Source organism: Corvus cornix, chromosome 28, assembly GCF_000738735.6.
Source record: "Corvus cornix cornix isolate S_Up_H32 chromosome 28, ASM73873v5, whole genome shotgun sequence".
NCBI lineage: Eukaryota > Metazoa > Chordata > Aves > Passeriformes > Corvidae > Corvus > Corvus cornix.
Genome location: NC_046356.1, coordinates 3,243,799 through 3,269,401, shown reverse-complemented (window position 1 = coordinate 3,269,401; position 25,603 = coordinate 3,243,799). Strand labels below are relative to the sequence as shown.

The window sequence follows — 25,603 nt, the reverse complement described above, 5'->3', positions numbered from 1 at the left end:
CAGGAATGAGACACGACAGCGGAGCAGATTCTTGGCTCCCTGGGTCACTCTCCCCGCGCTGCCTCTCGGGAAGCTCCAAGTCATGCGACTCCTTCTCTTTTTTTCCCCTTAAGGTGGGGAAACGAGTCGGGAAAGTTCCCCCGCTCTCCCCCCTCGCGCTGATCCGAATGGAGGCAGGTAGAGACAGCGTCTGCCTCCAGCAGCACCACACCTGCCCTGGGAGCCGGGCGTACCACAGGGAAAGGCCGGATCCTGGCACTGCACAGGATGGTGCCACCCAGCACAGCTGCCCTGAGACAGGGGAGCGACTCCTGGAGCAATGAGCTTTTTGGGGGAGCTTGGCAACGCTCCTGCCAGAGCAGCCAAGACCCCCAGCGCCCATCGGGGTGAGCTGAAGGGAAGCGAGGGCTGATCTCCCCACTGCCACCTCCTCGGGATGGCAGTGCCACGTAGCCCCGCACCGCTGGAAATCCTCCTCCCACAATCCCCAAAAGCGCTGGAAGAGGCAGCTGGCTGCTCCCAGCAGCCCGGAGCTGCCCCAGAAAGCTGAGCTCCCCCGGCATCGCTGCCGTGCCGGGAGCTGGACGTGACCTGCTTCCCAACGCAGCGGGATGGAGGATGGGATGGAGCTGCGGGATTCATGCCAGCCCCACGTCCGCGAGAGCAGCGGGGGCCACCAAGAACTGACACCAGCCCCCCCGCAGGCTGAGCCCCTTCCCCATGGCTCTAAAAGCCCAGAAAATGCTTCATTCCCTCCCGGCTGCTGCGTGACCCCATCGCAGCTGGAGGGGCACAGGGTGGAGGGGGATTTCATCTTTAGCAGCGTCTCAGAGCCCCCGCCCCTGCTGCCTCACACTGGCAGTCCCTCACCCCAGCCCGGAGGGTTCTGGTGTGGGCCGGGGGCTGGCAGAGAGAGCTGCCATTGTTCGGCACCCAGGGGGTCCCTGCCGCGGCCCCCCGGCAGCGTCCCACGGGTGCCGGGGGTGCTGAGCGCTGCCGTGGCCGTGGCAGCAGAGGGCAGCCACGCTACACGCACCGATCCTGCCCACGCGGCACCGCACGCGTGTGCCCACACAGCCCACGCGTGTGCCGCGGCTGCGCTGCACTCACCGGCAACCCCGTGTCACCCCCTGCCCTGGGGTCCTGCCCGCGTTCCCCCCCAGCTCCCGGCTGCAAACCAGGCTGATCCTGGCACCCAGCACCCCCTCCGCACCCCACAATCCCACCACAGGGCTGTGGGCACCAGCAGCATCAGGCTCTGCCCACGTCCACAGGGTTGAACACGTGTGGCCGCGGCAGACGTGGGCTCCCCACGTGGACCCCCAAGTGCAGTGGTCGTGGGTGGCCTGGCAGAGGGTGCAGGGCACAGCAGGAGCTGCCTGGGGACAGGCACTGCCTGCCCGAGCCCTCCAGCCTCATGCAGAGCTGGTCACAGGGCTCATCCCGGGGTCTGCAGCCACCCAGCTGTTCTGGAGGCAGTGGGTGGTCCCGGGGCTTCCCTGGCACACAGCCCAGTTCTGGCCCCCACCCCATACTCCCCTCATGCACCAGAGCCCCACACACACACCAGACCTCCCGCAGCCCCCCCAGTGGGGTCCCACTGCCTGTGCGGTGCAGTCACCAAAAAATGCTGGGTCCCCCAGCCCCCCTGCACAGAACACACGTGTGCAGGAACTCACACACCAGGTACCTGCACCCCCATCCCAGCGCAGAGGCTGCTGCCGGGTGTGTGTGGGTCACCTGCCTGCAGAACCCCACATGTGTGTGACCACAACCAGGGTGTGACAGTGCTGGCGGGACCCAGCACCATGCGGGAAGGGGCAGAGGTGGTGGCAGTGTGAGATACCCCCCATCCCCAAGCTGCCCCTGTCCCCAGGTGACCGTCTGTGGAAGGGTGAATCCCATGCCGCCACTGCCTCGGTTTCCGTCCCGGCACTGCTGCAGGAAGAACCAGACAGTGCCGAGGGCCCTATCTGCCAGCAGTGCCTCAGGGTGGGGTCCCTGAGCCCCCACAGCCCTGCTCATGCAGAGCACATGTCAGTTCTTGCATGTGTGCACACCCAGACACGCGTGCACATTCTGCACTGGCACCGTGCACTCACATGTGCAACCGCACACCGGGAAATCCCACACCTGTGCCACCACACACATGGAAAGTCACATGTGTACAATCCCACGCGTGGATCCAGCCGGCCCCCCCCTGCCCTGCCGTGGGCCTGGGCCCCTCGGCAGCCCCGCACCCGCTGCGCCCCATTGCAGCGTCGCCGTGGCAACGCTCCAGATTTATCAATGGAGACACTGCGGAAACGCTCTGGGGGAGGCGGGAGGGAGGGGTGTTCTGTGGGAGCTGGCAGGGGACAGACGGACAGACGGATGGCTGGGGGGGCTGGGGTGCAGGACAGGCTGTCGCACTTGCAGAGTGATGCACACGCGTGTGCGTGGGTGCACTGTGCACACACACGTGTGCGAGGGGAGCTGCAAACGAGGGCGGCTGAGTACTCTGGCTCTTCCCTGCACACCTTCCCCAAGGTTTCCCCAGGCGCTGGGCATAGCCCTGGGGGCTGGTGGGGGGCTCTGTGCCCTGTGTGGGTGCAGGGAGAGGGTCCTGAGGTGAGGCAGCCACTCCCTACCTGCATCCCTGCCTGATCTCCTGTCGTTGTGGCTGCTGAACAGTAGCAAGGGACAGAGCCAGCAGCTCCCAGCTCTGAAGGGGGCCAGGGCCGATCCAGGAAGGGGGAACCCTGATCGCAGGGAAATGGCCAACAGGTACCAGGGGTTATCAGGGCTGCGGGGCTCCCCCTTCCTGGGGAAGTGCTGCTGGTTTCACACATGGGTCGTGACTCAGGCACCCGACTCTATTCCTGTCCAGTCCCTGACTCAGCGTGTGGCTCCAGGCAGGACACACTCACGCCAGCCCCACACAGCCGGCACGGGGAAGAGGAAGCAGCTCAGGGACTCCCAGAGCAGCAGTGTCCCCACCCAGTGTGGGCTCCTTGCCCTGTCCCCCCACAGCAAGGCAGGAGCACCCAGGGCACCTGCGCTGACCCCCAGCCCTGCAGCCTTTGGCCTCAAAGGCTCTCCCTCCTGTATGAGGCACCCGGATGCCGTGGGGATGGGCACAGCTGCCCACACCCTGCACCCAGCAGGGACCTTCCCGGCAGCTGTTCCAGGAAGGGCTGGAGAGGAGGAGACGGGGATGGGATGGCGGGTTCACACCAGCTCAGCACTTTCACAGCTCTCGCCAGCCCCGGCACACCCGGCTCATCACATGCCTGCTCACACCCACCCCCTGCGCCTGCCCCGGGCCCCCAGCCAAACCCACAGCAGAAAGGGTGGAAAAAAAATCCAGTAAGCGACTGACCGTTTTCCAGCTTCACCACAAAACGTTCCTGACGTTCTGGGTGCGTGCGTGCACGAGGTCCCAGGTCACAAGGTGCTGGCAGTGGTGGCACAGCCCCACTGAGGATTGAGGACATGATGGACCCTGTGCTGGGGCACAGCATCACTCACAGTCCCGCAGCACCGGCCACACACTGGCTCTGCCCTGACTGCAGCAGGGCTTGGGGAAGCACTTTTGGGCTGAGAACAGACAGAACTGGCTCAGTAATGAGACCTCCAGGTCAGGGGTTGCAGGAGCAGGACAAGCCAGAGCCAGGCAGTCAGCTGCCACTCCAGAGCTTGCTCCCAGCCCAGTGGGCACGTAGCCGAGCCGCAGGGTGCCCGGGCAGGCCGGTCATGCCGTGAACCGGGCAGTTGCCTGCAGTTGGGTTTTACGCCTGCCGCCCCAGGGAGAGGCCGCACAGCCCCAGCCCAGGTGAGCCTGGACCATGGAAATCCCCAGCTGCCAGAGCCAGGTGCCTGGCCCTGGCCACTGCAGCTCCTGCAGCGAGGGCAAAAGGCAGGTGTTCGGAGATCCCCGGAATTGCCAGTGCCCATCAGCCCCTGCCCCGCATTCAGGACCCTTGGGTCTGTCCTGCTGGCTGCAGGGCAAGGGTGCCCCGTGCACCTGTGTGTGACACCGCACGTGGCAGCAGCTCCGTGACTGCTCCCGATGCCGTGATCACTGTGGGAGATCAATGACCAGGGTGCACCAGCAGCTCCCTGGTGCCGGGACGCGGAGGAAGCTGCCACCGCAGCTTCACACGGACTCGCCTGTTTGTTTGTTTAACACATGAGTCATTCCCCGATCACGGTGTCCCCGATCAAGGCGTCCCCGTCCCCATGTCCCCATCCACACTCCACACCTGCCTGTGCTGACTCACCAGTGGGCATGACCCCCCCACTGCCACCCACTGGCCCCCAGCCCCACCGAGGGGGCTACAGCCCCATAGAAACACATGGGATCCGCTCAGGAAGGCAAACGCCGCCGTGCTCAGCAGCCCCTGGGAGCTGGCGAGGGCCAGGGTTAAGAGGGTTTGGCTGAGGGCAGCAGCAGCAGCAGCACCGTGCCAGGTCACGGGCAGTGACGTGGGGGCAGGAGGCCACAAGGTAGCGTGGGCAGAGTGGGTCAGGGTGAGCTCGGCAGAGCCGGGGTGGCTGCATCAGTCATTGTGAAAGTGAATCTGGTGAGCAGGGCCTGGGAACCGGTGAGCGGGAAGGGGGCAGCTGCTGCACCTTGCTCTGACTCACAGAGGCTGCCCGTGCCGTGGCACCACGTCTTGGGCACTGCGTGGCACCACCAGCACAGCACCCTGGGCACTGTGCAGTGCCACTGACCCCCAGCACAGTGCATGGCCCTGCTGGCTCCTGGCACAGCACTCTGGGCATCACATGGCACCACTGATTACCTTCCTCTGCAGCCACTTGACCCTGCCCAGGTCCACAGTGCTTCCTGCATGATACTACAACACCCCAGACCCTTGCCCAGCACTGGGCTGAGAGCCAGAGCAGCTGCGGAGCCCGGTGCTAGCGGTGGCTGAGCGCCAGGGGCAGGTGGAGCTGCAGCCACAGCCCAAATCCACGGCAAACCCTGGGCAGGTGGAGCAGCTCTGGCCCCCCACGCAGAGAGGACGCTCCCGCCCCCCGGCTGGAGCTCGGGGTAGCGCCTGGCACCGCTGCCCGGGGGTGGCAGAGCCGGAGCCGCCCGAGACACCCAGGAAACGTGCCCGATCCGGAACCCCACGCCCAGCTGGGGCGGGAGCTGGGGCGTGCGCGGTGCCACCCCGAGCCCGGGGCATCTTCCTCCTGCACGCCCGAAGGCACCGGTTCCCAGGGACCCCGCCGTCCCCACGGCCCAGGGAAGGGACCCGTGCCGCCAGCACGGCTCCGAGCAGCCCCACGGGGACCCCCAGCACCCCCACTCGCGTCCCGCCGGGCCGGCCGCAGGTCCCGCGGGCTCCACGTGGCCGCGATGGCCGGAGCGGCCGGGGGGTGGGGAGCGGCAGGAATCCAGGACTGAGTCACGGCTTCCTCTGCGAGCCCGTGAGTCATCCCGGCAGCGCCAGGCGCCCGGGCCCGGCGTGCGGAGCCCGCGACGCGCACACGTCTGCATGTGAGGGCAACCCCCGCGTGTAGGGGGGCTCTGCACACCCGCCCCGGCGGTGGGCTGGGTGCAAACACTCACACGGATGTGCCCGAGGGCACAAGCACCAACACACGTGTGCACACGTGTGCTCTTGACTGCCCATGTCCTCCACATGCACAGATTCGGTCGGGAGAGCCCGTCTGTGCAAGGCACACGCGAGTGCAGCCGTGTGAGGATCCATGCTCAGCCCCACGCTGATCTGGGGCACTGCCCTGTCACGCTTGTACATCGGCCTGTGGGGCTGGGGCTCACCTGTGGGGCTGCAGCGGCAGCTTCTCCTGCACCTGTGGTTGTGGCTTCTCACTCCCGATGCCCTGGAGAGGAAGAAGAGGCCGTGGGGAGAAGCTGTGTCCAGCTGCAGCTCCCCGCTGTGCCCCTGCTGCATGCCAGAGCTTTCTGCCACCACCTGCACAGCCCCCTGTGCAATAGGTGTCCACAGCACCACATCTGTCCTCCCCACACAGTTGGACCTGAGGTGCACAAAAGGATGGCTGCAGGGTCTACACAACCCCCCACACATGCAGCCGTGGGTGCATACGTGTGACCTGCACACACCCTCACATGCAGGACTGGGACAGCCCCTCTGCCACCCGGCAGTTCGCACCCACAGCTCCCCGCTGGCACTCAATGCACTCCACAGGAGGTTTCGGGGTGGTCTCCCCCACTCTGGGGTGAAAAAACTACACTCTGCAGAGCCGGAGCTCAGTGCCACGACCACAGAGACAGGGGGTGGGCTGGGAGCGGGGGTGGGGAGGGAAGGTCAAGGTTATGCTGCGCCAAGCCCGGCCCACGATGGAAACCGCCGGGGCCGGGCTCCTACCCCAGCCCCGGGGAGCGAAGGGGGGCCCTCCCCGCCGACGTGGCAGCCGCTGCCCGAACCTCGGCGGGACTGAGCCGGCGGGAGCCCCCCCCCTGCCTGCAGCCGTGCGAACGAGGGGACCCCCGGGCGGAGCCCCCCGGGCTCTTGTGGCCAGGAATCCCCCCCCATACACACACAGAGGGTCACGGACCCCGGGGCGGTCCCCGGCCCCCCCAGCGCTCCGGCTGTGCAGTGGGAGCGGGGGGGGGGGCGGTTGCTACGGTAACGGGGCTCCCCGCGCACCGGGATGAATGGGCCGGGAGCGCGCGCGATCTATGAATGAACGAACGGGGCCGGCAGCACGGAAAGCCCGGAAGGGAGCACGGAGCGGAGCCTGAGGCCCAGTCCCGCCTCCCGGCCGGGACCGCCGGTCCGCGGGAAGTTCCCGCCCGCCCGAACCCCCCCCGAGCTGCGACCCTCAGCTGTGCCGGGAACCGGGGTTGGGACTCGTGGGGTGCCTGGTGCCGTCCCGCTCCCTGCCCGCTGATCCAGGCCGGGCTTTGCCGCCGCGGCGGGCAGGGGTCCGGCGGGCCAGGGGGAACACCCGGCCCGGATCCGGCGGGCGGAGGGGAACGGGGCAGGACCTGACTGTGCCCCCGGCCCGGGACAGCCCCAGACCTCGGCGCCCCTGTGGCCAAGGGGCTCCAAAGCTGGACCTCACCTCGTTCACCCCTGGTACCCCCAGGGCTGATCCCGGTCATGGCTGGGTGCTGCTGCTGGGACTCCCGACGGGACCCGGCCGCGGGCTGCCCTTCCGGGCTCTGGGGTACCCAGGGCAGAGCGAGGGGGTCCCTGGGGGAGCCTCGGCTCCTTCGGGCCCCGTCCCTGCCAGCCGCTGGGCCCCTCACCTCCGCCCCTGTAAGCGGTTCCCAGAAAGCAGGATGGGAGGGGGGGCAGGATGGAGGCGGGGGGGCAGGATGGGGGGAGCAGGGCGGGGGGGCACCGCCTCATCTTCCCAGCAGGGCCTGGGTCAGCCCTGGGTGTCACCGTCCCCCAGGACAACCCGTTCCCAGCACAGGCCAGGGGCGGGGAGTGGGGAGGGGGCATTCCTGGGCTGCCTGGGGGCTGAGTCACCCCCGGCCAGCGCGGCCACTCGCACACGCGGAGACACGCCACGGCCACACACACAGCGTGTGCACGGCGCAGAGCACACAGGGACACACGCATGAGGCCGGGTACAGCGACATGAGCGTGCCCCCGCCGTGCACCTGGGGACACACGAGCGGGCACACGCGGTGACATGCGTGGGAACACGCGGTGACACACGCAGCTTTGGACACACAGAGACACAGCATCCGTTCTCAGGGAGCGTGTGCACACACAAGCACACACACGCACGCACACATGGATTTGGGGGCGGTGCAGGCACGTGCCCCTCGCAAACCCCCTCCCCGCATCTCCTGAGCATCCTCCAGCTGTGACCAGCACATGTGGGAACCTCCCCCAGCACCCCGTTCCTGGGCGATGGAGGCCGGGGGCTCGGAGGGGGGGCCCGGGAGCCGGTTGCGGGGCGTGCGGCCGAGCGTCGCCGGGGCTGCGTCACCGCGCTGACGCACCGTCGCTACCTGTGGGTCCCGCTGCTATAAATAGCCCCGCGCACGCCCCATCTGCCGCTCGCACGGTGCTTTGTGGCGGGGGGGGACACCCCGCTCCGTGCTCCCCGAGCCACCGAGGCCCAAGGTCCAGGTGGCCCCATGCCAGCCCCTAAAATCTGAGCGGTGGCCGCGGGGGTAGCGCGGCGGTGGTGGCACTGTGCCACCTGGCAGGGCCTGGGCTGGCAGGGCCAGCACGGACGTCACGAGAGCTCCTCGAGGTCTTCATAAACACGGTGACGCACCGGTGCTGCCCTCTGGCCCCGTGTCCCCACCAGCCCCGTGTTTGCCCTGGCCCCACTGCCCGGGGCCGTGGTATGGGGACGAGACCCCCAGGGCACAGGCTGTGGGTTTGGGGTCACACAGGGGTCACCCCTCAACCGTGCCAGTGTCACCGGGGCCACTGAAGTGCCATCTCCTGTGGATGCCAGCTGTGAGGGGCTGAGCCGGTGCCCCCTCCCACAACACCTCAGCTGATAGATGCCTTTGGGGGGTTCTCCAAAAGGAGGGGAGAAGAGGGATTTGGGGTCTTTTTTGCTGGCAAGGGCGGGCAGCAGCAGGCTGGGATGCCCAGGGCGACCAGTATCGGTTCCCAGCGCAGCTTCTGCTGCTGCTCTGTCCCCGCTGCGACCTCGGCCGCGGCGGGTGGGGGTCCGCGGGGATGGGCTGGCGCCGCGCCCCCGGCCCCACCGCCCCCGTGATGTCACCGCCCAGGCACGCCGGGCTCCACTGGCCGCGGCTGCCGGCCAGGGTTGGGGGGGGCTGTTGTGCACGCGTGTCTGGCTGTGTTCCACGTGTGCACGCGTGCACTGCACACCGGCTGTGTGTGCACCCCCACAGCCCAGCCCAGGGGGGCTGCAGCCCTCGCAGCAGCTGGGGTGCTCAGCCCTCCTCCGGCGACCCCCAGTCCCCCACAGCAGCCTGGGCACGCCGGGGCTGCCCCCGCAGCGGGGCTGTGCTGCACACGCGTGCACAGTGGCTGCGAGCTCCGCCTGCACACGCGTGTGCAAGGGCCCGCGTGGGACAGTGGGAGGCTGTGGGGAGCGCCGTGAGGCCGCGGCCGGCGGGCGGGGTGAGACATTCCTCACGGCGCTTGTTATTTTATCTGGTTCAAAGTCAGTTCCTGGAATGTTTTTAATTCCAGGATCCATCCCTGCGCCGGCAGCTCCCGGCCCCCCCCGCGGCCACCTCTGCACCCCACACCGGGACTGCCTGCCCACAGCCCGGCCCCACGGCAGCACCAGGGCCCGGTGTGGGGACTCAGCCTTTCGGGGGCCTCTGCACCCTCCGGGACACCCAGAGGGCACCCATGGGTGCCCCAGCCTCGGTGGGTGCCCCAGAGCTGGGTGGTGGGGGAACCGTCTGCAGCCCCACGCAGGGGCCTGGGCTCGCCCCACCTGGGACCCCACTGCAGCAGACGCCGTGTTCCCAACTCGTGCCAGGGACACGCAGCAGCGCGTCGCCCACCCGGCGTCTGGCACCGCCGCGCCAGCCCCATCTCTCGCCCGCAGCCAGCACCGGGTGCAGCCGGAGGAATTCCAGGGGGCTGTGGAGCTGCGGCTCCGTGATGCACCCCACGCCATGAGGGAGCTTGAGGCGGCCGCGGGGGTCCCATGACCATGGGGACGCGGGGTGGGCACACAAGGCACAGCCACCATCCTCGGCCGTGGGGTTCACGGGCACACACGGGGTTCACACGCGTGTTTGCAGGGCGGGGGGGTGCAGGCAGGCACTGCGGGGAGGCCGGGTGTGTTTGTGGGGTGCAGGGTGCAGTGGGTGGGCGTGCAAGGGCTGGGTGTGCAAGGATTGACGTGCAACCCCACGCATGCCTGCGCCGGGGTGTGCCCGGCACCGCGGGGCCGCGGCGTGGCCGGCGCCGTGGGCGTGCGCGGGGCCCACGGGTGTGCCGGCAGCCCTGGGAGCCGCGGCAGCTGTGGGTGTTTCCTGGCGCACCCTCTGCGGCAAGGGCTGGGCAGAGGGACAAGGGGGGGCACCCGGTCCAGCTGTCCCCCACCCACCGGCCGTGGGTGCATGGACACACAGTCCTGTGCACGGACACACCTGCCAGGTGACACCCACGCTGCCCCCACTGCGGGCACCGCACCGCAGGCACAACGATGGTGCTGTGGATTGCTCCATACTGGGAGCACTGGGATGAGCACAGCCTGGCAGGAGGGCCGGGTGATGGCAGGGCTGGGGGCAGTGGGGAGAGGAGCCAGGATGGGGTGCAGGGCGTGTGAACCACCCCGGCACCTGGGCTGGGCAGTGAGGGGGGTTCTGCCCAGCCTCGCCCACCACCAGCGATCCCTGTGTTATCAGCAGCATCTGGGGGCCCTGGGCGCGGTGATGTCACCCTGTGGCGTGGCACGATGCGGTGCCCCATGTCCTGGCTTGTCTCCTGCCGTGCCACAGACACCTCCTGCGGGCGCCTGGTCCGTCTTGTGCCATGAAGCTCTGCCATGGCTCAGGGCCAGGCCTGTCCCAGCTCACACCCTGCAGCACCCCCTGCTCCCCTGGGACCCCCAAACCCTGAGCTGAGCCCATGGGGAGGCAGCAGCTGTTGGAACCCCCCAAAGATGGACTGGGTGCTTGTCCCTGCGTGCACACGCGTGTGCGTGTCCCCCGCGTGCCCTCCCGGCAGCGATTGCCTTACAAGGCCGCCGTGTTGCTCCTGCCGCGGTCGGCGGCTCTTCCCGTTGCCAAATTTGGCACGGGCCGGGGGTGTGGGGGGGCCCGGGGGCTGCCGGGGGGGGGCCCCGAGCTCTGCTCTACCCGAAATGACGTCAAAGCGGGGCGCGGGGTGCCCGGTGTGGCACAAGTCACCGCAGGAACCTGAGCTGCTTCCGCTCCCCGCCCGGCTTCCTCCGGCGCTCGGCTGCTCCTGGGGGTTCAGGGTCCGGCCAGGCCCCCCCAGCCCCACACTGGGCCCCCCGGGTGTTCCCCATAGGAAGAGCCCCTGGCCTCCCATCCTGTGTGTGAGATGCCGAGTGCCCCTTGGAGCTCTGGATTGTTCTCCGTCCCCAGTCCCCCCGGGGTGTAGGGACAAGGCTGGGACATGGCAGAGGGGATATGGGCAGCCACTCCTGCCCCCTCCCCAAATAACAGCTCCACAGCCCAGCTCAGCGCCCAATCAGGATTCACCCCGCCCCAGGTGTGCCTGGAGGTGACAGTGTCACCGCATCCGTGTCACAGCACAGCTCCGGGGGTGTCCCAGCCCAGTGTCCCCCCCCCTGCCATCGACACCCCGAGCCCCCCTCCTCCCGGGTTCCTCCCTGGGGGCTGCAGGAAGTGGCTGCATGGGTGGGATGGTGTTGACACACGGCCCCAGGGCCACCCCCACACCATCACCTTCCTCGGGGCAAGTGCAGGTGGGGAAACTGAGGCACGGCCGCATTCACGGCCACCAACCCCCCCGCCCCGGCCCGCGGCCACCCCGCCGTGACGCAGGAGGAAGGGAAGGAGCTGGCAAGGAGCTGGCACTCACGGCCAGCCCGGCTGGTGCAACCGGCCCAGCTCCTCCGGGCAGTGGCCGGTGGGACGAGACTGGGAGCACCCAGTTGGATGAGCACCCACAGGCTAGGGGGTCTGGCACCCAGAGAGGGTTGGAAACAGCCCAAGGAGACCCCAGACCTGTTCCCCTTCTAGGCAGCTCCATCACCCCCCTCCTCTGAGGTGCACAGGTACGGGGTCACTTGTGGCTGTGCTGTGTCCCTCTGACACTGATGGGGTGCTCAACTGTGCCCTGTCTCCCCACACCAACACCAGACATGGTTGCATCCAGACTGCCCAAATTTATTTCAAAAATAAAAAATAAAATATTAAAGACCGAAAAAAGCTCGCTCTCCCCCCCGCCCCCCTCTCCCCAAAACACACACAAAAAAAAAAAAAAAAAAAAAAAAAAAGACTTTTACAGACAAAAAACACATCACGTGGGGGCTCTATTTGCACAGATCCTGACAGAAAAAAATCCAAGTCGGACGAGAAAAAGGATCCTACGGCCTATGAAGACTATGTCAGTATTGGCTCAGTCGGGTCATTAATGTCTATAAATACCAGCCCCGTGGCCGGGACCGAGTTTGGGGTTATTTATTCAGGGATTTTTTTCTTTTTTTTTTTTCTTCTCCTTTTTTTTTTTTTTAAGTTAAAAAAGAAAAAATCCAACCACCCAAGCGGCGGGCGGGAAGGAGTCCAGCGACTCGGAAGTTGGGCTCGGCCGCGGAGGGAAGGCGCCTTGGCTTCTCCCTCCCCAAACAAAATTAACACCCCCCTCCCCCCACAAAACAAAGCCCCCCCACCCCCGTCCCCCCTCCCCGGGCTGCGGCAGTGGGGCCCAGGCACACATGTCCCCCCGGCCACCCGGGGGGGCCCAGCCCCGCAGCCGAGCAATGCTACATATAGAAGGGAAGGAAAACAAACGGCCCCCAAATCGGGGGGGCTCCAGCACCTCCGAGAGAGACTTCATCTCCTCCTGCCTGCACCGGGGGGGTGGCACAAGGTGGGGCCAGAGCCCACCCCGCTGTGCCCCTCTTCACAGCAAAGCAGCAGCTTCGATACGCCCCAGGGTGCCCCCCTGGTGCTGGGACCCCCCAGCTGGGGAGGCTGCAGGGAGGGGGCGGCTCCTGCTGCTCCCCCCACATCGCCCCAAACCCCACCGAGCAGAGGGTGGGGGGCTCCCCCCGACACGGGGGTCGGCCCACGGCGTCTGGTCGCAGGAGACAGCAAAACTCGAGGAGCCCGGCCCGTGACACCAGCACTGCCCCCCCGCAGTGGGGGCGGCGAGCGGGACCCCCCGGCACAGTCCCCCGGGGCCCCGGCTCTCTATGCTACGACAAACTCGGATTTCATCTCGGCCTTGACCTCCGGCTTCCAGACCGAGTCCTCGAAGTCCAGGTCCAGGCTGCCCTCGCTGGAGACGCTGCTGTTGCTGTTGGTGCGCCCGGCCTTGCGGTTGGGCACCCAGTGGTACGGAGCCCTCGCATCCCTCCGCGCCTTCCGCCGCAGCCGCTTCTGCTGCAGCAGCAGCTGCAGCCGCTCCACCTTGCAGCGCGTCGCCCGGTTCTCCGTCTGCCGCAGCCGGTCCCCTGCAAGGGAAAAGGGGAAAAGGGGTCACGAGGGGCTGCCGTGCAATGCCATGGGGGGGACACGCCAGCCCCCAGGCAGCCCCGCGTGGCACGGACATGTGGACATCCCTGTAACAGGCAGGGTTGTCCCCTGCAATGGAGAAGGAGGGGTCATGGTTCCCTGATCCGTGGCTGGGGGGACACAGCCCACCAGGTAGCCCCCCATGGCACAGGCACATGGACACACCTGTAGCAGGTGCCCTGCCATAGGAAAAGGGTGAGGGGGTTACGGGAGGGTGGCCTGACTCATATCCTGGGGGGGGTCACGGAGTCCCCCATGGCACAGTCCCTTGGACATCCCAAAAACAGAGTGTCCACCACAGCACCCGGCTGGTCCCCAGTGGCCTACAGCCCTTTTTTGGGGTTCTGGGTCCCCACCACAACACCTCCTCCATCTCCCTGGATAGAGAGGGAGGGGTCCCAGGACAGAACAGAGCTGGGGGCAGACCTGGAAGACCCAGCCATGTCACCAGGGGCTGGAGCCAGCACAGAGCCACCCCCTGTGGGGACCTGGACCACTCCTGGTCAGGAGAGAAGGAAGAGTGAACCTTGAGGGGGACGGGCCAGCACTGGTGGTTTCACTTCTTTCCTCTAAGCAAATCACAGGGGATCCAGGGCAGGCGCCTGCGGCACCTTCCGGCCCCGGGGCTCACAGGTGTGCACCCAAATACGCCAGGGGAGCCACCACCATCCCCCAGACAGGCCCCCCAGCCAGGCCCACCCTCACCCCCAGTCTGGGGAGACGGGTTTGGAAAGGGGGAGCCCGGGTCTGGGTGACCCCAAAACCTCTGCCCACACAGCGGGGACAGGCCCTGAGCCCCCGGGGGAGCACGGACACCGCAGCCACCTGCCACTCCCCCGCACCCCCACCCACACCGGGACACTTTGTCCCTACAGGGTTGGGCAGAGATGGCAATGCAAGGTGGGAGGGGGACCTCCCCAGGTCCCCAAGGGTGCTGGTTGTCCCCAAACGTGCTGCCCCCTTGACTAACACCTGTCAATCATCCAGTACCCAGCCCCTCTCTGCTCATCTTGGCCATGAATCAGGGACCCCCAAGAGGCGCCGAGCCCAAACCCCGACTCTGCCTCGGGGGCAGCCAGACTCACCACTGGGCTTGCACATCCGGATCTGGCTTTGGCACTGGACTACGGGGTGCAGGGTGGGGGCGGCGGCCGCCGGCAGCGGCTCTGAGGTAGTTTTGGTGGCGAGGTCCGGGGAGGCAGGCGGCGAGGAGGAGGAGGAGGAGGAAGAAGAGGAGGAGAACTGCGTCTGGCAGCGGAGCTGCGTCAGGGACTGGGGCATGCCCTGGTAGTGTCGCGTGGCGCTGAGGAGGTCGTTGAGGATCTGCAGGATGGTGCCGATGTCCCGCCGCGGCCGCCCGCTGCTGTCCTGGCAGTTGGGGTGCAAAGTGCCTGGGGGGGGGGAAGGGGAGAGGTGGGTGTGAGATGAGCAGCCCCCCAAGATCCCATCGCCCCCAACATCCCCCCAGCCCCAGAGCCCCTGGGGAGCTCAGCAGCACGTACCGGAGAAGGTCCCTGAGAAGACCCCAGGCGCGTGGTTGACGAAGCTCTCGATGACCGCCCCGGGCTTGCGGGATCGGGCTGAGGGGGCCGGACTGCTGCCTGGGGAGCTGCTGCTGCGGGAGCCACAGTCCACCTGGGATGGGGAAAACATGGGATCAGCCTCGGGGTAGGGGTCTGGTGGGGCACACAGCCCTGCTCCTGCCTCCCCATGAAGAACCAGGTCAGGAGAGCCCAGACAGAGCAGGTGCAGCAGGCACCAGTCCCAGTTATTGTGGCATGCAAGGAACCACCCTGGGGGTCCCAACAGCCCCCCTGCCCTGCTGTGCCGTGCGAGGGGAAAAGAGAAGCAACAGCAGCAGCTCCTGCCCACCCATGGGGACAGACAGGGTGTGAGGACAGGCAGGGTAAGAGCCTGGGTTACACCCCGTCCTTGAGCCCCTCCCTGGGACCTGGGGACATTCTGGAGACCAGACTGGGGACAACCCATTTCCACACATGAGAGAACTGAGGCAAGGCCGGGCATCGCCACAGCCAGGCTGAGAAGTGCATGGCTTCACTCCCCTTTCCCAAAGCAAGGGTCCCAGTGTCCCAGGACACCCCCAGACTCACCTCTGAGCAGGAGGAGACCACGCTGCTGTTCACCGTCTGTGTGCTGGCCCCGTGCGACCGGAACATCCCAGCGGTGACAGGAGCGGCGTGAGGGGCATTACAGTACATGGGGGGGGCCGGCGCAGCGGGCGCGGGGCTGGGGGGCCGGGCTCTGCTGGCACGTGGGCACCACGGGGATGCGGGCGAAGCCTGAGCCGCTGGCACCGTGCAGCGTCCGGCAGTGGGGGCTGGCGCTGGCCCCCGCCTCGCCGCGGCTGGCGATGAGGTGCCGGTGCTGGAGCTGCCCGGTGCTCTGCTGAGCCGCCAGTTGCAGCTGCACGAACATCATGTGGTCACCCACACGCAGGGCCAGGGTCAGCGGGGACCGGCCTGACAAGAAGTCGTTGACCTGGGGAGAGAAAGAAGGGACCCTCATCAGCCATGGCACGAGCAGGGGGGCGGTGGTTGTCCCCCTGGTGCCAAACTGGGGACAGTGGTTACCCCCACAGGTTTGCCATGGGCACAGGGATGGGTCACTGGGGCAGAGAAGGGGTGACCCCACTCCCACAGCCCTTCCCAGGCCCTCGCCCATGCCAGGCTGGCAGGCGAGCCTGGCTGCTGTCCCCGCGCGACCCCAGCCCGGTGCCAGCTCTGTCAGCTGACGGTGCCAGGGGGTATTTTTCTTCCTTCTGCCCTTCCTGCCCTTTATTCCCCACCACTGAGTGGCCTGGCCCCTCCCCAGGGCTGATCCCGGTGGACAAGGACAGGCAGGGGCCGCAGCTGGGACTGCCCAGAGCCAGCGCTGCTGCTCCGGCCAGCCCAGGGCCAGCGGGAGGGGTGTCCCCCCTCCGAGCACGAGGGGGTGCCCCTGCTGGCACAGGGGGAAGAGGAGGGGGCAGGTGAGGACATGCCGGGTCCCTTCATGCCCACCACTGTGACTCAGGCAGTGCAGCCCACCTGCCCTCCTCCCCCCCCTCAGGGCAGCTGGGGGTGGGGGACAGGCCCTGCCCAGCCCGGAGGCTCCAGCTCCGGCAGGTGATGGAGCAGCTGCAGCGCGGAGACAAGAGCCAGGGCCTGACCCTGCCCAGGCTGCAGCTGTGGGGGGCCCCCAGTGCCCAACACCTGCCACCCCCCAGCTCACACCCCTCAGCCCCCCTGCTCAGACGCATAAATCACTTGGCAGCTGTGCCAGGGAACACGGGAGCCCCCCAAGCACCGCCCCATGTTCTAGGGGGGGCTGGGGCAGCCATGAGCCCCCTGAGCCCCCCTTGCCCTCGTGTGTGCTGCAGGGGGGGCTGTGCCCCTCACCCCTGCCAGCCCAGATGGGTTAATGGGGATGATCCCCCCCTTCCACCCCCCTCACTATTCCAGGGCATGAGGGGCCCAGCTTTCCCAGCCTGTCACGTGCAGCTCCTGATACCAAGCACCGCAGAGCGGGGTTCCCCCCGGGCCCCCCCAGCCCTGGCCCCGCTCCCCCACGCCCCGCTGCCGCGGAGGCCGGTTCTGAGAAGCCGTGGGAAAAGCAGCTTTAAAAATACCAGCAGCAAAGCCCCGAGCGTGTCAGGCGGAGGCTGCAGAGGAAGGGGTGGGCAGGAAGGAGACGCTGCAGCTCTGGACACGGAGGTTACGGGGCGAGGGGGCGGGAGAGGACGGCGGGCGTGCACATGGGCACGCGTGTGCACACGCGTGTGCGTGCACAGAGCGCCTGGCCGCGGGAAAGCGTCACCCCAGCCCCCGGCTTTGCCTCAGTTTCCCTTCCCATAGCAGCCTGGATGGCTTCAAGCCAGGCTGGCACAGCCCCATTCCCACTGCTTGGCCGCATCCCAGTTCTGGCCACCTCGGATCCCTGCATGGAGCCCCCCCACGGCTGCTGGGCCACCCCAGCCCTGCTGCTGCTCTCTGAGCCACTCCAGGGGATACATTTCACACCGGGACACCACGGACCCCAACACCAGGTCCACACACCGTTCACCAATGCATGACCCAGCTGGGTCCTGCTCCCACTGGGCTCCTGAGCGGGGTCTTTCACAGCCCCACAGCCGCATCCCAGCCCCGGCTCTGCACCCAGGTGTGCCCGGGGGAGCCCCGAGCACCTCCCGGGGCCCCCTGACGTCAGCCGGGCCCGCGGCCGCCTCCCGCTCCCTCTGACTCACCCCTGCCCTGCCTGACCCCTCGCCAGCGCTGGGAGAAACCAGAGCACCCCAACCCAGCCGGGCCCGTGCTGCCGGCGCTGCCCAGCAGCACCAAAACCCCTCCCTCCATCCCCAGGCGCGGGGGTCCCACGGCCTCCGGCGGCACCCCCGGGGTAGGGCCGTGGCACGGAGCCGGCCCGGTCCCCGCGGCGCCCCAGCTCCGGGGCTCCCAGCACCCGCCCCCACGCCGCTGCCAACCTTCCCCCCCCGGCGAAACCAGCCCGCTCCAATGCAAACACGTCCCACCCAGCCGCCCGCTCGGCCGCCCACGCCGGGAGGACCCCGTCCCTCCCAGCCGGCTCCGCCGCGGGGGCTGGGACAGCCTCGCCGAGGGGGCTGGGGTCACTGAGCCCCCCAAAGTCCCCGCATTCACGGGTCCCCTGGGACCTTGCCAAGCCCTGGGGGGCTCGGCTGCACTGTACCGGCCTCGGGGCCCGCAGGGATGGGGCAAGTGTCTCCCAGCTGCTTCTCAGAAACGCCGATGACTCAGAGAACGCCGCATTCCCGCCTCGCTCCGACGCCTGGCCCCGCGTCACCCCGGCCCCCAGCCCCAGACACCCCCGGGCCCCCAGCTCCGGGCTGGCAGAGAGCAGGAGCTGCCCCCGGTGAGCCCCTGCCCCACATGGGGAAGGCAGCACCCCCAAACAGGCACGAGGAAACCATCCTGGGAGATCCAGATGGCAAAGGCAAAGCCAGGCCAAGGATGAGGAGGGGGAGCAGGAAATGTCCCCCTCCCCAGACCCTGCAGGGTCTCCAGCTGGGCCCCCCATCCAGCCACCTGTGTCGGTGCCTAGGGGTTTGTCTGTGCCAACGGGAGCAGAGGGCCAGAGCCCCCCGGCCACATTCCCGCAGCCCTGGAAGAGCAGGATGTGTCATCCCCCTCCTCTGCTCCCCCCCCTCACCACTGCTGGGCAGAGGGACTGGGGGAAGGAAGAGCCGAGCCAGTGGGACCGAACGCCTGCCATCCCTGGAAAGCGGGGGCAGCCATGCGGGGAGGAAGGAAGTGCAGGAGCATTTAGGAGCATTTCCAGGAAGCCCCCGTGCCCGGCAGCCACTTCCCCAAAGGCTGGGGAGGGGGTGGCAGCGCCCCGGCCCCCCGCCCCCCCGCCGCCCCCAGAGGAAGCGGCTCAGCTCTCCCTGTGCTCCGGAGGCTGCGTGACGCAGGCAGAGCCCAGCAAAGCATGAATGGGAGGAGTGGTTTCCTGCCCCCCCCCGCCGCCCCCCAGGTGCTGGCGGTTCCTCCTGCTCAGCCTTGGCTTCCTGAATCACCAACCGGAGGAACCTGCGGTGGGCAGGGAGGTGCGGAGCCGCTTCCCGCAGCCAGCGCCAGACCGTAGCCCACCCACCCTCCTCCGTCCGCTGTGCTCGGTGTGGGGGAGCCACAGCCCTGTGCAGGGGGGTACCCTGAGCTGCACGGGCTCCTGGCTCCCCAGTCCATCCCACACCAGAGCAGAGCTGCGCAGCCCCATCAGAAATATCTGCAGCCCTGAGGCCAAGACGTGCACGGTGACCCCCGGGCCAGGCTGCCCCCTCTCACAGCTCTGCACCCCAGCTGGGATGGGCAGCACCCTGCAAGCCCTCCATGGCACCCCACCAGCCTCCGGCACAGGGCTCCAGTCCAAGCTCACCCCGCTGGCCCCCATGGGGTTAAACCAGCTCCCAAAAGTCAAGGTCACCCCGGGCAGCCAAGGGCACTGCGGGTCATTCCCTGCGGGCAGGGCAGCCTGGCCACATCCCCACAGGAGGCACAGCTGTGCCCCCACCAGCCCCCTCTCTGAGCCCTGGCACCGCATGGGGCTCAGCCCCTTCCCAGAATTCAGCATGGCACGTTATAAAAACCCCCAAAAACCCAACCCTTAAAAACCCGAAGCTGCAGCACCGGCCAGAAAAAGGAAGGAAAGAGTTTCACAGCAGTAACAGAGACGGAAAACAAAGGAGCGGGGCCTGCACGGCTGGGGGTAAATTCCACCTTCGCGGCAGGAGCTGGCGGCTGCGTGCGCACCCACGGCTCACCCACCCTGGGAACGCTTCCGCCCCGCAGCTGAGACCCCCAGCAGTGAGGACCCCCCACCCGCCCACCTCCCACCCTGCCAACAACTCCACAGCGATTCAACCACAGCCCCACCAACGCCGCCCACTTGGCCCCCTCCGCGCCCCTTCCTTGGCGCATGGCCCTCCAGCACAAGGCCACCGAGCAAGGGACAACGAGAGGGCCAGAACACCCCAGCACGGGCAATCTGCACCCCCCAAGGACGGCTCCAAGGAAAGGGGGAAGAGCTCCTTGGGTGCTGGGGGGAAGCCGGGCTCTGCAGCCCCACGAGCCCCCAGTTCCCTCAACACCCATCACGGCTGTGGGGCAGATGGGCAGCCCTGTCCCTGCACCCCGGGGTAGGAAGCTGGGGGGGGGCTGCAGCCCCACACCCCCGGGCAGGGCCCTGAGCCGCCCTGCTCTGCCACCGACCTGCGGCGTGACCTTGAGTGAGTCACTTCACCTCCCCGGCTCCCAGCTTGTTTGGGCTGTGAGGCTGCGGCGTGGGACCTCCCTGAGCCCAGAGCTGCACAGGGTGACGGTGCCCGCCCCGGGCACCACCCTCAGCGCTCCCAGCCCTGCTGAAGGTGAAACCTCAGCGAGGCACCAACGCCAAAGCTTTTGGGAGGAGAAGCAAAGTGAGGCCGCAGCTGTCCTTCCCCCACCCGCCCCCCCGCCTTTGTCTCCATCCTGCCCCGGCATCCAGCCCCTCACCTGAGTTTCAGTTAAGCTTTCCAGAGCTTGCATCACCGACTGTTCTGGTCTGGACGCCTGGGACTGGAAAAAAAAGGAGGAGGGGGGGGATTAACGTTACAAATGCAGCGAAGGAGGGGGCGTCCGCAGCAGGAGGGAGGGATGACATGTCACTTCCACTATTTCTACACAAGCCCTGAGAAAGGAGTGAAATACTAAACCTGCTGCCGTGCCCAACCCAGCGCTGAGGAGGCAGCGAGAGCAGGGGCAGCAGAGCCGCGGGGCTGCCAGCACATCACATCCTCATCCTTGCCCGGGGCTTTAATAATAGACAGGGACGAGTGGGAGGGATGGAGGGAGCAGCAGGAAAAGGCCACTCACCATCAAGCCGGCCTCCACGGTGGGCACCAGTGTCAGCTTGCTACCTTCCACGACCCCCAGGTCCTGCAGTTTGCCAGAGCTGAGGCGGCTGCGGGGGGAGATGCCAAAAGCGGGGTCAGTGCGGGTCGGGCAGCCCCCCCAGAGGGTACACACGAGGGGGGGACGACGACACCAGCTGCAAGTCTGGCTGCTCCCAGGGGACCAACATTCCCCCCCCAAGCATCCCTACCCCAAGAAATTCCAAGCCTTGACAGGCAGGAGGGGACCCTGGCACCTCAGCTGCTCCCCGGGGGAACTCACGGTGTGGGGCACCCCTGCCCTGGGCACGGGGCAGGGCTGAGGGGGCCAGAGAGGAGCTGAGCTTGGGGGGGGGTGGGTTGGGAGCACGGAGTTCGTGGCACAGGAAACCTGCCCACTGGGGGGGCGGTTAGAGAGAAGTTGGGACCAGCGTAGGTGGGGGAGGCAGCACTGGGAACGTGCTCCCCCAACCCCGTGGGTGCCGGCAGATGGATGTGGTGTCCCCATGTGTCCCCCACCTTCCTCCCTGAGCCGGGAAAGACTCTCCAAGTTACTCCCAGCCCGGCCCCACGCGGGCCCCCGCTCCACGCAGGGGGTGCGCAGCCCCTCGGCCCGGGCCCCGGCAGACAAAGGCCCCCCCCGCCGCCCCCGGCGCTGGGGGCTCAGGGGGGGCCGGGCCGCGCCGCCGCCAGGGCTGAGCCCAGAACAAAGGGCCGGGGCACGGCCGGGCCCCGCCGCCCACAAAGGAGCCCGGCAGGGCGGGCGAGGGGGCGGCGGCCGCGCTCCCGGCCCGGCCCGGCGCCCCCCTCCCTCCCTCCGCCCCGGAGCCCCCCTCCCTCCTTCCTCCCTCCGGCCCGGCCCCCGCTCGCCCCCGCCGCGGCCCCCGGGCTGCCCCCCCCCGCCCCGCACAGGAATGGGGCCGAGAAGGGGGAGGGGGCGGGAGCCTTTGTGCAGTGCCGAGCCCGGTGCGAGGGGGCCGCCCCCGCGCCCAGCCCCGCTGTCGCGGGCTGGGGACCCCCGGCCTCCCGAGCCGCGCCGACCCCCCCCCGTACCGAGCTGTGCCGTACCTCTCTTTGTGCAGCAGCGCCAGCCGCTCCTTGGGCACGCTTGAGGCGCTGGGACAGCCGCCGCTTCAGCCCCTCCACCGTCTCCTCGGCGGGCACCGAGAGCTCATAGCGGGTGCCGGTGGTGGTGTGGATGTAGAGGTTCATGGGGGGCTCGGGCGGCCCCACCTCGCAGGCGGGAGCCCCGCGGCTGCAGCTCCTGGCGCCGGGCTGCGGGTCCATCCGCCGACCTGCGGGGGCAGCGGCGGTCGGTGTCGGGGGCGACGGCGGGACGCGGCGGGGGGGGGCGGCGGGAGCGGACAAAGGAGGGAGCGGGGCCCGCTCCGCCACACGCCCGGCGGGACCCACGGGAGCTCCGGCTGCGCGGCGAGGCCTCGGGCGGGGGCCGGGGGAGGAGGCGGGGGGGCGGCTAGGAGGGGGGTCCCCCAAGCAGGGGCTGGCACCGGCCGTGCCCTCCGCGGCCCGGGCAGAGAAAAATAAAATTATATATATAAAAAATAAAAAATATAAAATCTCCCGTTCTCGCCCCGCTCCGGTGGCTGCCGCGGGAAAGGGGGGCGGTGGAAGCGGCGCTGCCTGCCCCTGCCTGCCGCCTCCTTTCTTTCTCCTCGCCGCCGCTCTGTGCTCTCGGTGCGGGGTGTCTGGGGGCGGGGTGAGGCCCGAGGCCGCGGCGAGGGGCGGGAGGCCGCTCGCTCCCCCCTTCTCTGGGGGCCGGACCCGCCGAACCGGCCGCCGCTCGCGCTGCCGTGGGAGCACCGGGGGGGGAGGGAAGTTACAATGTAGCAACGTCCCGCGGGCGGGGCCTCGCCCTCATTCACTCCGGCTCCTCCGGCGGCCGCGGCCAATGGGAGGGCGCCGAGCGCCCAGACAGGCCCGGTGGGCGGGGCGGTCCGGCCGGATTCCTCCCGCCCACGCTGCCGGATGGCCCCGCCCCCGGCCCCGCCCCCGCGCGCCCTCGCGCCGCGCCTGGAGCCATTCATAATCCCGGCGCACAACAAAGGGGCGCGGGGGGTTCGGGGGTCCGGCCGGGCTTCGGCGCTGCTGGGCACCCGCCGGGCCGTCCCTCACCGGGGAGCCGATGGGGTTGGCGTGCGAGGTCCGGGCGCCGCGGAGGGGTGAACGCGGGACACGGGCAGGCGGCCGCCCGGAGCGCCGCGGCGGGGGCGGTGAGCGGCCCCCGCACCGGAGGAGGCCGCGGCGGAGGTGACTGCCCGCGGGGCCGGGCGGGAGCCGGAGCCCCTGGAGCCGAGTGACGCCGGGACACAGAGGCGGAAAGGGCGGGGGGTACACGCACAGTCACCCGCGGCCGGTCACACCCGCCCGGTCACACGCACCCGGCCCGGTCACCCTCCCGGTGACGCCGTTACAGCTACGGGGAACTGTCCCGATCAGGGGTTGAACCCCCTGCTCCCCCCAGAACGCTGTTGCCCCCCCCCCAGTTTCGCAGCTGGAACCTCCGCCCCAGCGGCCCCAGCCCCGCCTGCCGCCGCCCGGGGGTGGAACGGACACCCCGCAGCCCCGGGGCCCCGTCCCGGCACCCGCACCGGGGGGGCTATGAGTCAGCAAAGCGCGGGCGCCCTCTGCCGGCCCCGCCGCGCCTCCTGCGCCCGGGGGGCCGCGGGGGCCGCACCGGCGGCGCGCCGGGGAGCCCTTACCGAGACACCGGGTGGCCCTTACCGAGCGACCGGGCGGCCCAGCCGCGCTGCGCCCCGGGGCCGCTGCTCTCCCACCGGGACGGAGAGACCCTGCCGAGCAGTCCCCCCCCCGGAATGCCGGGTCTCGGGGGTTAGAAGCCGCTCCCCGGGAGGAGGCGGGAGCCGAGCGGGCGCACCGGGGTCCCGACAGCTGGAGCAAGGAGAACCGACCCAGCTCCCGTTCCCCGGAGGCAGGCAAGGCTCCAAGTGACCGAGGACACGGAGGGTCTCTGAGGATAAGCAGAGCTCCCGAACAACCGAAGAGGGGCTCTGCCGTGCGTCTCCCCGGGAGCCCCGGGAAAGCGAGGCCACCCCTCCCGCTCCGGGGAAAGCAACCGAGAGAGCGCGGCCCCGGTCTGCGGATCCCCCCCCCCCGCAGCCCGACCCGGACTTCCACCGGCCCGGTGCGGCTCTACTCACCGAACACGGCCCGCGGACCCCGGCGCGGCGGGAGCTCAGCTGCCTCCGGTGGCAGGAAGAGGGAGAGAGACCCCAGAAACGTCCCGGGGGAGGTGGTGGTCGGTGCGGTGTCACCTCCTGAGCGCTGCAGCCGGTCCGAGCGCAGCCCTGACGCGGAGCTGCCGGGAGGTGCCCCAAGTTTTATCCCGCACCGCCCGGGGTGGAGCCTGGCGGGGGCAGGGACCGGTCTGGCCCCGGCAACGGCCCCGGCAACGGCCACGGCCCCGGCCCCGGCGGTACCCGCACCTGCTCCCGCGGGGGGTCCCGATCCTTGCCCCCGGCTCTCAGTCCTGCCCCCGGGGTCCCAGCCCCTACCCCCTCGTTTCGGATCCTGCTCCCGGGATCCCGACTCGCCGTCCCCTAATCTCGGTATCAGCCCACCGGGGGTGTCTCAGCCCCTAACAGGGTCCCGGCTCTGCCGCCGCACCAGGCAGGGCAGGGGCGACCAGCCCCCCACGGGCCGTGGAGAGGGGACAGACCGGACACCTCGCCCCCTCCGGGTGCCCCGTCACCGGGGTCAAAGTCAGTCCGTGGGCAGGGAACGGATGGGCTGAGCTCTCCTTGGGAGCCGAGCGTCAAAGCTGCTGCTACTGCCCGTGGAGACTCAGTGATGTCTAATATCGAGACTCTCGGATGTCTAATAACAAGGTTGGGCCATTCCTCCCCCAGGGATTCCCTCTGCCCAACCACCACCCACTTCCCATCAAGGACACAGACTTAGCCCCACAGGGTTTCTTAGAGCAAGGGAGAAACGGGCTGGTGGGCACCAGGTCTGGGGGGCAATGCCCCGGGGGCCACGGCGCAGAAGCTGCTTCCTCCCGGGCCAGCGGGTGCCCCGTGCACGCAGGGAGGGTGCTGGGAAGATGCTTGTGACCTCGGGCTGCCTCTCCGGGTCTCGCCCTCACAGACAATGCCCTGGCACACCGAGACACAAAGCAGCTGGAGGGGGGATCTGGCAGCCGGTCTGCAGTGGGGAGACCCGACCCGTAAGGCAGCAGCACCGGGAGCCAAGGGGGGGCTCTCTGAATCCCCAAAATGCTGCCGCTGTGTCCCTCCCGCCCAGCCTCCCTGGGGTGGGTGCAGATGGCTGGGTGGGAGCGAGGCCACTCATGTGCAAGGCACCGAGCTGGGCTGGGAGGGAGCCTTTGTGGTGCAGCCCGCGGCCCCCGCCCGCCCCAGCCCCTCCAGGCTCTCGGGGGAGATGAGCTCAGGCGGCTCCGACTCCGGCTCCTGCCATTGTTGTCCCTGGGAGAGGGGCCGGGGCAGGGATGCGCCATTGTTCTCCCCGGGAGCTGCGGAGCCCCGGGCCTGCGAAGCCGCCCCTTGGGGGGCCACATCCCCAGCTGGCTGTGTGGGGTGAGGCCCTGGAGCAGCGAGGAGAGGGGACAGCCAGGGCGGCAGGTTTGGCCCCGCCACAGCTCAGGTTTGTGCACCAGGAGGGGCCATGGTGGGGACAAGGTGTCACACCAGAGCTACTCCCGCAGGGAGCGGGGTCTGGCCGCCAGCTCCCAGCTCCCAGCCCCGATCTGTGGGGAGGGACAAGGGGACATTGTGCCCGTGGCTGGGAGTGTGGCCCGCTTGGGTTCTTTGGCAGAGCAGCCATGCCCCAAGGGCAGGGCATCTCCCCACATCCTGGCAGCCTTGAAGAGCCCCTTTCCCAGTCGCCACCCTCCTCACACGGCTCCATCTCCTTCCTGGGAGGAAGCTCATCTCCTCCGGCGATCCCATGACTCCAGGAGTTGGTGCTTCAGGAAGTGTGTGCAGATTTCAGTATGGTTGAAGGTATCTGGAGCCTCCAGAGACACAAGCTGGGAGATCCCAGGATTCCCAGCAGCCTGGATTTTGTGTGTTTAGTTTATTGTGTTG

At 68.6% G+C, this 25,603-nt stretch overlaps 1 protein-coding gene across 1 annotated transcript; it reads right to left on the bottom strand.

Annotated features, from left to right (window-relative positions):
• Positions 1-12,276: 12,276 nt before the first annotated feature.
• MIDN (midnolin) lies at positions 12,277-23,778 on the bottom strand. Its single transcript, XM_039566352.1, is given in 10 exon segments — positions 12,277-13,056; positions 14,203-14,508; positions 14,620-14,752; positions 15,229-15,366; positions 15,368-15,616; positions 20,143-20,205; positions 20,503-20,590; positions 21,588-21,625; positions 21,627-21,814; positions 23,699-23,778. Coding segments are annotated over 9 exon segments (1,458 nt in total). The 5' UTR covers positions 21,807-21,814; positions 23,699-23,778; the 3' UTR covers positions 12,277-12,793.
• Positions 23,779-25,603: the final 1,825 nt, after the last annotated feature.